At 37.2% G+C, this 11,001-nt stretch overlaps 1 protein-coding gene across 1 annotated transcript; it reads right to left on the bottom strand.

Annotated features, from left to right (window-relative positions):
• Window positions 1-344: 344 nt before the first annotated feature.
• LOC126605019 (L-type lectin-domain containing receptor kinase IX.1-like) lies at window positions 345-2,707 on the bottom strand. Its single transcript, XM_050272369.1, has one exon. The coding sequence runs from the start codon at window positions 2,663-2,665 to the stop codon at window positions 593-595; it is 2,073 nt and encodes a 690-aa protein (XP_050128326.1). The 5' UTR covers window positions 2,666-2,707; the 3' UTR covers window positions 345-592.
• Window positions 2,708-11,001: the final 8,294 nt, after the last annotated feature.

The following is an 11,001-nucleotide window of genomic DNA, read 5'->3' as shown; positions in this document are numbered from 1 at the left end:
GATAGTGTTGGTCGCTCCTTAATTACACTTAAGTTTGATTTTCTTTTATTCATGAATTAGAGTAGTTTAGAGTATTGTATATCCAAAAAGCAAAACTATTAAATCGGACAATATTCCAATCTTGCACTACACCAAATAACACATAGTGCTTAAGCAAATCAGATAAAACACGAGATGCTTCAAATATGAAGGACTTGCGCGACACGATTACACCACTATCCTGGGAAAAAAAAATATTAGCTTATTTTTTGTCCAGAAAGGACAAGTATATTAGTAGAACGCAGTTCTTGTTATAGTCTCAAGAAAGATCTCCATAACATAGTGCAAAATAACTCAGTAGAAAATTATCATAAATTACGTGATATATTAATACAAGTTCAAAGCTCAAATTGATCTAAACTATATGATCAGCCGTTCGTACAACTTTGTTTAATTAACAACATAAAAATAACTTACCAAATATTTAAGTAAGCCAATTCTTTTGTATAAACGAAAACAATAGAAAGCACAAGAATTCCTGCTCTTAACCATGGACAACAAAGAAATCAAACAAAAAGTAAAAAGAAAAAAAAAGATTAATAGAGGCACATCGCTACACAGCGGTTGTGCGCGAATTCAGTAGAGCTTTCGAAGAGCCGGCTGACTGTGATGAATTATAGGTAGTGCAACTGCTACATGAACACTGAGTTCGATCTTTTACTGATGATCCGGTGAGGTTAGACGTATAGGAGAACCTACACATACTCAATGCAGGTGCAAAGTACATTGGCACTGGCAACCTTGAAGGCAGGCTTGGCATGGGGGCTTCGAAATTGAGAACATTAATCACTTGCCTAATAGAAGGCCTAACGGTAGGATCAGGATGGCAACACCATAACCCTACTGTCATCAAGCACTCAATTTGTTGCTCATCAAATTCCTTATTCAATCTTTCATCAACAGCTTCAAGTATTTGGTCTTTTCCATACAAATCCCAAACCCACTCCACCAGCCTTACCCTACTTGGTTCTGCCTTTGCTTCGACCGGCCTTCTTCCACAGCTAATTTCTAGGGAAACTACCCCGAAACTGTAGACATCGGATTCTTTACTAGCCCTTCCATCTGTCACACATTCTGGGGCTAGATACCCCATGGTGCCTGCTAATACAGTTGTTTGTGACCCCAAACCATGGTCTACAAGCCTTGCAAGCCCAAAATCTCCAAGCTTGGCATTGAAATTGGAATCCAACATCACATTACTTGACTTAATATCTCTATGCACAACACATTGTTCCCACTCCTCGTGAAGATACAGAATTGCCGAAGCTAAGCCAAGGGCTATTTTGTGCCTTACTGTCCAAGTTAGATGGAGCTTCATTCCAAACAGATGGGAATCAAGGCTTCCATTCGGCATAATTTCGTAGACCAGAAGGAACTCACCTTGTTCATGACACCAACCGATGAGCTGCACCAAGTTTCTGTGCCTCAACCGACTGATGATCCTCACTTCCGCTATGTACTCCTTTTTCCCTTGCTTTGATCCCCTAGATACTCTCTTCACAGCCACTTCTGTTTTTGACTCAGTTAGCAAACCCTTGTAGACTCCTCCAAATCCTCCCTCTCCAAGCTTGCCTCCCTCAGCGAAGTTGTTTGTTGCGTGATTTAATTCACGGTAAGTAAACCTCCGCGGCCCAGTTCCCTTGTCAAATTCATCATCCATAGATATATCATATGCCTCATTTATCTTCTTAGCCCTTTTTCTCCAAGAGATGAACCAAAAGAGACCTAATCCACAACTCAAAAGACCGAAACCTGCCCCTAAACCAACCCCAATTCTTATTTTTCTTTCTGCTTCATTATTACTACTGATATCCAGGGTGGAACTAAATGACCAAGACAGAATGTTGTGTATTTCCACCCATGCACCCGTGGCTGCAGAGAAACCGACACTTACCAGCTCCGGCAACACCTTCCTCAAATCAATTATGTACGAAACACTACAATCTCCAGCGCTGAACTCTGGATTCTTAGAATACGTTAGAAAAACACTTAAATTTTGGGAGGTGGAGTTATAACTTACCCATGCATTTGCTACTGATCCATTTTTTATGGTAGTTTTCCACGAAATGTTGGCTACTGAGACAATGGAGTTGACATTGATTCCTACATGATCAGGACTTGGATCCCAACTGTTTTTAAAACTGTCAAACTCCACAGCAACAATTTGATTCTTGGTTGAGTTGAAGTTGGAATTGGAGCTAAATAGAGCAAGGTATCCCCCAGTTGAATTTTCTGGGATTTTCGAATCCAATGGTGCAAGGAAGAAAGATATGCCATCACCATAGCGTGTATCATTCAAGGCATTCATGACAAAGGTGAAATGGGTTGTGAAGTCGGTGAGGCTCCCCTTGCTGGCATCATAAAGACGCACGGGTTGAGCGAACAAGGCACGGCCAGCGCTTTCAGTTAGCGGACCATCAACTTGATTCTTTGTGAGCTGAATGACTCCTCTTGATGGGAAAGCATCACCTTGGTAGGTGATATCCTTTGTGTTTGTATCAAAACTGGAGATGTTGAAGGAGAACGAGTTGACATTTTCGAGTAGTAAGAGGAAGAGAAAGAAGTGGAAGAGAAGACAGGGAAAATTTTGTGTTTGGAGGTGTGAAATTTGTTTGAAGAGAGCCATTGTTCAAGGGTCTGCATTCAGAAAGAAAAGCAAGAAGGGGGAGGCATGCTTATTTAGTCGGAGAGGCCTAGGCTGAGTTGAACTATATGCTTGTCCTGATTCCAGACTTGTTTTTCAATCAACCAAGTCAATTCCATCAAAAGGATACTCTTCTCAGCTCTTTTTCCTCAAATAATATATCACACAAATTATTGAAGAACATTTCTAATCATATTTTCTTTACCACAATATATGTGTGTGTGAGTGGGCGGGCGCACTTTGCATTATGGTCTAGTGACCTTATTTAGTTAAAAGATTTTAGATTTAACTCATCTGAATGACGAGTTAGAAATCCGCTGTTGGTGTGGAAGCCAGACTTGTGGCCAGGGGGAGGCTGAAATGCCTTTGTTAGTCTTTCGACTCCCGGAAGGGATAAATAATTGTGACTTGCCACCAGTTGTCCTCTTTTTCTTTTTTTTTTTTCTTTTTTTTTATTTTTTTTTAAAGATGCCTAATTATTATGGATTAACCCCAAATGTCACTCTTAGTGAAAAAAATATATATATTGTTCTTTAAAAAAAATAATAAAAATAATAATAAAAATAATAATAAAAATAATAATAAAAAAATAAAAAAAATAAAAAGTTAACTGATGCTTAAGTTGATGTATCGTGTGACGGAAATTGAATAGAAAAAAATCTTACACTGTCCTTACTCAAATTCTAAACTACACAATATGTTACACCAAATTACGTGTGCATACTCCAACTGCAAATTACTATAGTTCTATAATCATATTTTCTTCATCCTATCATAGCATTATTGATGTCTTGTTACGGTCAAATGTTATTGGCTAATATTTCGAATTATGATTACTCTAACATTACTTCGGACTAAAATCAACATTAGCTACATCAGACGGGACACGTAACCGTACCGTGACGATTCATGCAGGATTTTAGTGTTTTGTCTGTATATTTGGCTGGGAATGTGGGTGCAGATTTTAAAATTCATTGTTGTGATGTTTGATGGTCGGCTTTCTGGTTTACTGAGTTATCTATAAGATGATAGCTGCGTTTCATTCAATAAGAATTGGTCATGAGTGATTAACTTAATTACGCCTTCGATCGAGGAAAATGACTTCGTAGCTTTCAGTCGGACTTTTTCATTTTCTATTGCTCTCTATCTACTCCAACTCAAGGTACTTGGAGAAGAGATCAGAATTAAAGTAATGCAAGTATTTGACAAAATAACAGGACAAAAAGATGAAATGTTTTACTAAATAAAGATCAAACAAAATTTTGCGTTGAAATCTTCTTCAATGTACATAAGGAACATCGCCGGTTGCCGTCCAAAATGTATATTTTGAAGGGACTATGCATAGTTGTTGAATTCTCAAGAAAACGAAACCATCTTTCACATCATAGACTTTTGATTTGGCCGGACAGACAAATGTGGAAGCACACGAAAATTTTAAAGAAGACGATCTTAACTACCACAACAATCCACCATTTGTATAAAGTTATACTTTAGCATCCAAGTGATTAAGAATGATAATGCTGTGAAATTCATGTCATTTTTATATTCACTATAATATATAGAGATCCATATGGAATTCTATGATTATTTCTCTTTAGAAGAAAAAAAAGCATTATATTTATATTGAGTCTTGTTCTATAAGCTACACCATGTAAACATGCAATAGAGATAGAGTAGTAGTGGACATTTGATTTCCTTCAACAACGTAGAAATTCGTAGTATTTTTTGGGAAAGTGACTCGATTGATGAGATTTGATATGTGTTGTTTAGGCTTGAAATATTTGTTTTGGGTTGAGAAGAGATAAATCAAGATGGACGGTCATGACACTCGGCACAATGGTGATCCTTTAGGCTAGGTGGCTTTCTTTGCCCAAAAATGGAGGATTCGGCTAAGTCCTAATGGTCAACTAAAAGACATGCACGGTAGAGACACTCATTTTCTTTAAGTATCTTTATCCCTATAGTTTGATACTAGATGGAGTAATAGTGCCACGAGATGAAGTAACTTTGCTTTTCAAATGCATAGTTAGGGGCTATGTGCACAGTGTTCTAAAAATCGGCCTAGGCGCTAGGCGGTGGTGTGCTGCCAGAATTTATGCCAAAGCGTTTATAAAATCGGGCAAAAGTTAGTCGGCCGCCCTGGGCGCTATCTAGGCAGTGGTAGGCAGCGATTTAGGCAGCCTTGTCGGAGCCTCGGCGTTTCTCCATTTCGCTGCGATCTGACAAGAAAAGAAAGAGTGTAGTGGAAATCTCAGCGATACATATAAACCCCACTTGGTTGTTGAAAGAACCACCTCAGATTTCTTCACAAATTGAGATGGAAGCTCTGACGATGAGAGTAGCTTGTGGAGGTGATAAGAGCTCTGATGAAAAAATGAGGCTTGATTCTGAGAAAAAGTAGAAGACGCAACATCTCTTTCTTGAAGATTGAGAAAAGGTGATGGAAACGAGGTTTTGGAATAAAGGAAGTGGAAGGCTGGGCTGGGACATTTTATATGGTTATAATTTTATTAACTTTTAAATTGGGGTTAATAATAACGGCTCATTTTAAGTATAACTAGGTTTTGTTATAATAAGTTTAATTAAATTAATAAAAATTATAAATTCGCCTAGTCTGCCTAGACACCTGCCTAGGCACTTAGCCACTAGGCCTCATGCAGCAGCCCGACTAATGCCTAATGTTTTTTAGAATCATGATTGTGCAACCATGATTTTTCATGACCGGACTTCTGAAGTAACTGTATTAGGATTAGCCTTACTCCAGCCCTAGAAAATCATGATCCCATAACACTCATCTAGGGTTCATCTTTGGTAACGCAATTATCTCATACTTATTATGTTGCCCACTGCTTAAGACTTATATTGCTCACTAACTTGACCATTAGAGAGCCTTTGACCAGCACACCCACCCTCGGTTTTTGGCTAGCTCATTGGTGTTTTTTTTTTCCTTATAGGTTACTTGGATTTGTATATCACCACCTTCTATGACGGTGCGCGAATTTAGTCCAACAAGTAGTATCTGTTGGTATATGGTCCAACCCATAATGAATGTTATAAATTATTTTGGTAAGCAAGTGAGGTGCCTGGAGCATGCTAGACAATTCTAGCATGTTATTAAGTTGGTGGAAGAAGCTACAGAGTAGTAGCTTCTGATGTGGTAAAAACTAACACACAAATTAAACCCTATTAAGATAGTCGTAGTAGCGTAAGTAGGGATCATTCTAGGCCAGGGATTAGTTAGGTATGCTAATCAACACAAATTAAACTTAAAAACTGAAAACTAGACTCAAACAACTCAAAACAAGCAAAATTGACTCAAATAATACAAAACTAAGTTAAATTGACTCAAAAAAAGAACTAGAGGGTGATTTGGATGAAAATTATACTAAGAAGACTCAAAACAATAAAAAGAAACCAGTTTGGACATATTCTAACCTAAAGACACGAATTATAAAGGGGAAGTTGGTTTTTGACGACTTTGAAGTAAAAATACGTACTTTGCAGAAACAAACTAAATGTAATAGGAAATTGGGCGAATTAAGGGTGTAAGGCTAGCTAGAGGGTCATTCTCCACACATGACACATATGCATACAAATCAATTTCCAGTTATTATTCCTGTAAACCATGAATGACAATGCCTCAAATTAATCGTAAGAAGCACAAATTAACTTTCAGATTTTCCTAAATTCATTGAATTGGACTCAGCGACGTAACCAAATTATTCTTATCAAGTTCCCTACATGAACTGCATAATAGAGATACATATCAAAGATCATTAAGTTCTCTGAAAATCATAAGCATTGACAATGCATTCGTAACTATGAACTGCATGATACTCCTGCCAAGAATTTACTAAACACAATCATGACTAGTGACTTTTACTACTTGTGAATATAAGTTCATAAAGATTAAGTGAAATTCTCTTATATCCTAGCATCAAATTCATGCATGCAAACTAAGTAGGCCTTCATAATCAACACACAAAAACATGTTATCAATTAAACAGATAAGTAAATTGCATTCACGATTTACGAAACAATAACTGGATGTAATCAATTCATATCACATATATATTCATGGCTTTGAATTCACCTCTAACTAAAATGAAATTAGTTCCACATGTTCATCACAATTGAAAACCAAATTAAACTAAACATTGGACTAAAACTAAGGATAGAAAGAACCCAGAAATGCTCTAGCACTCCAATGGCAAATTTGGCACAATCCTTGGCTATAGGGCATGACACAAGGCTCTTTCTTCTCCTTGCAAGCTACGACACAAGTCTTTAAAAACCCTCAGAAACCTGCGGCACTCTTATGTATTTTTCTTCTGATTTTTCTCTTTTGCGTGTGGTGTGTAATTGTGGTAAGAGATGTGTATTTATAGGGTTAGGGTTTTGGTACAAAGGTTGTAGAGAAGAAGGATTTAGCATGATAGATTCCTAGGGGGAAAGGACTAGGGAATTCGGCACAAAGCTTCTAGAAAGGGGTGTCGTGGTAGGAAACATAACTTCTAGAAGGCTAGGTGCGGCACCAATTTAGGGATAGGGTCTAGGTGATTTAATGTGAAATTGTTCCCCCCTTGCTACTGGAATTAAGGTAGGATAAAATTAGGATAGGATAAGATAAGATAAGGTTTGTTTGGATAATGTTGGATAAGATAAGGTTGGTTAAGATAATGTTCCTTCCTTTTAGCTAATTCCTTATCTTATTTATCTTGACTTTATTTTCTTCATCTCATCAGCATGTTCCTAGCCTCTTGAACTTCAAAAACGTCCATCCACCTTGCTCCATGCATATGCTATCCATTCTTGGCCCAAAACTGCTCCAAAATGCTCCAAATTGCGTTTTCTTGCCAACTTTGTCATTTGAACCTGAAAACACAAGAAAACAGCTTAAAACACTCTAATACGTAGAAACTAGCTATGAAAATGCAAGAAAACAAGCTAACTAAGTCACATAAATATGCAAAAACAAGCTAACTAAGTCGCATAAATATGCTTCTATCAAATTCCCCCACACTTAGCTTTTGCTAGTCCTCGAGCAAACGAAACAGACAAAACATAACCTAGACCTTTCAACGTTTGCCTCAGGGATTTCCAATGAAACATGACACATTAAAAATCACTACTTCTATAAGTTTTAGCCATCCTTACCCTCAAGCCCATACTTAATCGCAGTCACCACTCACTAGCTTGCATTTAATCAATTAAAACATTGTTTTGAATGTAGTAACATGCCTTAGAGAATTCCCTCAATTCCTCACCGGATATACTCTCTATTTTCACACAGATTTTCTGACTACACTCCCTATACTAGGTATATGTGAGAAGATTGATGTAAACATGTAGACTAGCACTCTCATATGTTATAATAAAGAAAACACTTTCTAGAATTATCAATATAACATGTATATATGATCTCATGAACGGAATGCCACTACTTAGAAGCAATAACCAGGGATTCCATGTGCTCATACTAATTTCAAACTCCACATATTGAAACACATAACAACCAAGATACAAGTCAAAAGGTTGTAATGGGGCTAAGGTATTGGCTAACAAAGAATGGTCAAGGATAAATAAAGGTTCTTAAAGCAATAGTAAGCAAAGGTAATAAAATCAACACTTAGAATTCAACGTTTGAATGCAGCAACTAACTGTAAACACAAGGGAAAGATTATTACAACACTTAGGGCCATATTCAAACTTTTGGACCCTTCCTTCAACAACCAATACTTGTGAGTTCATTCTCCCTTATTTATCATTCTTTTCCTTTCTTTATCTCAACTTTTTCGTTTTTTTTTTCTTTTTCACGTTTTTTCTCTTTTTTTTTTCTTTGGAAATAACCTTCCCCCATACTTGTTTTCTGCATAATGTTGATCAAAAGGAATTCCTTCGAAGTCATGCTCCACTATACTTTAAGAACAACGGTATGGATAGTCCTATTCTAGGCTTGGTAAGGATAATGTGGCTAACAAAGAAAATAGGCTAAATAAGGCCCAAAGGGGTTAAACCTACAATACATATGCAAGGGATTAAGGCTTTTTGGCTCTGGTGGTAACTAAACAACTTCATCTTGTTATATGTTATGCACTCAATTTTAAGCTTTGAATGAAACGGGCATGAGTTCTAGTATTTGGAACTAAAATGATGAAAAAGCATTCTAAGTGGCAACCAAGCAAAGAAATAATGAGATCAGGCAACGACTTTAGAAAACAAGAATTCACAGATTAATAACTCTCCAAATAACGTATAGGTTCAAGTCTCTCAGGGTTGTGGCGTTAGTTTGAGTTCCTTCCTTCAAGCATGTTACAAAAACTGATTTTTTTTCCTTTGTGATTACATGTGAATTCGTTAATGACAACTACAACCAAGTATTAACCAAAGAGCATATCAAACTTCCACCCATGTTTGTAACTTTCTTTAACAGTCATGCAATTAAAAACCAAATCCTCTTCATTTTGTAAGAAGGTACCCTAAGACACAAACAAACACACAAAAACGACTCTTTTTAGGTTTTTCAAAACTTTTTCTAATTTTGTTTTTCAAATTTTTGTATTTTTCTTTCAAAACACACTAAAAACACTTCAAAACGGTGAGAAACAACTCTAGAGGTGCTAGGTGGTAAAATCCCACGAAAATCAATTAAAAATCATTTGTTTACCCCTCCACACTTAAACCAAACATTGTCCTCAATGTTTCAAACATAGACTAACACGCAAGTAAGCAAACAACACAACTAACAAATCAAGACAATCATGGCAAAGTAAAAGCAATAAATAGTAGAGTTTAGGAACGCAAATCTGGTTGTGGAGCCGGAGATTCCTAAGTCTTCTTTATTTGAACGCATGGGTTGCCTCCCAAGAAGCGCTTGCTTTAACGTCTTCCAGCTAGACGATACCTCCATTTAAGCTTCTCTAGGGCCAACGACATGAAGGGGTACATCCTCCATGACATGCTCCTCGAAATTCTCATAATAAGGCTTCAAACGGTGTCCATTCACTTTGAATTCATGTCCTGTCTTTAAACTTTGAATTTGGATTGCACCATAAGGAAAAACATTAATAAAAACAAAAGGACCAATCCATTTAGAACGCAACTTACCTAGAAACAATCGAAGACGAGAGTTGAAAATTAACACTTTCTGCCCTATAAAGAACATCTTGCTACGAATCATCTTGCCATGGAATGCCTTTGTTTTCTCCTTGTAAATATGAGCGTTCATATAAGCCTCATTCCTAATCTCCTCAAGCTTATTCAATTGAAACTTCCTATGAATGCCAGCGGCATCTACATCCATATTGATCGTTTTGACTACCCAATGCGCTCTATGCTCCAACTCAATCGGAAGATGGCACGGTTTCCCATAGATGAGCTGAAATGGAGACATCCCAATTGGTGTTTTGTAGGTTGTACGATACGCCTACAGTGCATCATTCAAACGCAAGCTCCAATCTTTCCGAGTTGGCCCAACTGTCTTCTCCAAAATCTGCTTGATTTCTCAGTTAAAAACTTCGGCTTGCCCACTTGTTTAAGGATGATAAGGTGTTGAAACCTTATGTGTGACATTATACTTCTTGAGCAGCGCCTCGATGGTTCGATTGCAAAAATGGGAACCCCCATCACTTATAAGTACTCTTGGCATTCCAAATTTGGCAAATATGTTAGTTTTGACAAAATCTGCAACCACTTTGGAATCATTAATACAGGTGGCTTTTGCTTCCACCCATTCGATACATAATCCATATCAAGTAAAATATAATTGAAACCATGTGAGGAGGGAAAAGGACCCATGAAATCAATACCCCAAATATCAAAAATCTCAACAGAAAAGATAGGGGTTTGTAGCATTTGATCTTTTGCACCTATATTGCCCATTCTTTGACAACGATCAAAAGTCATACAAAAAGTTCTATCATCCTTAAAGATAATAGGCCAATAAAATCCACATTCTAAAACCTTTAGTGTTGTGTGTTGTGTACCAAAATGACCCCCACACGCATAAGTGTGACAGAAAGTTAAAATTGATTAAACTCAGATTCATGCACACACCTACGAAGAATCTGATCAGAGTAATATTTCCATAAGTATGGGTCATCCCACACATAAAACCGTCCATCCTTTTTAAGTTTGTCATGTTGATGCTTGTTTAAGGTGTTTGGAACTTGTTTAGACACCAAATAATTCACTAAATCGGCATACCATGGCTCACTTACCTCTATGGACAACAACTTCTGGGATGGGTAACGGTTCCTCATTGTGTACCAATGGCTCAAGTGGTCAGCCACCACGTTCTCACTTTTTTTCTTGTCCCA

Source organism: Malus sylvestris, chromosome 15, assembly GCF_916048215.2.
Source record: "Malus sylvestris chromosome 15, drMalSylv7.2, whole genome shotgun sequence".
In the NCBI taxonomy this organism is placed as follows: Eukaryota; Viridiplantae; Streptophyta; class Magnoliopsida; order Rosales; family Rosaceae; genus Malus; species Malus sylvestris.
The sequence above is the reverse complement of the archived record's forward strand: the minus strand, read 5'-3'. Positions and strand labels throughout refer to the sequence as shown.

What these genes read in the sequence shown, in the direction of transcription:
- LOC126605019 (XM_050272369.1), bottom strand. Translation starts at nt 2,665, where the DNA reads ATGGCTCTCTTCAAACAAATTTCACACCTCCAAACACAAAATTTTCCC.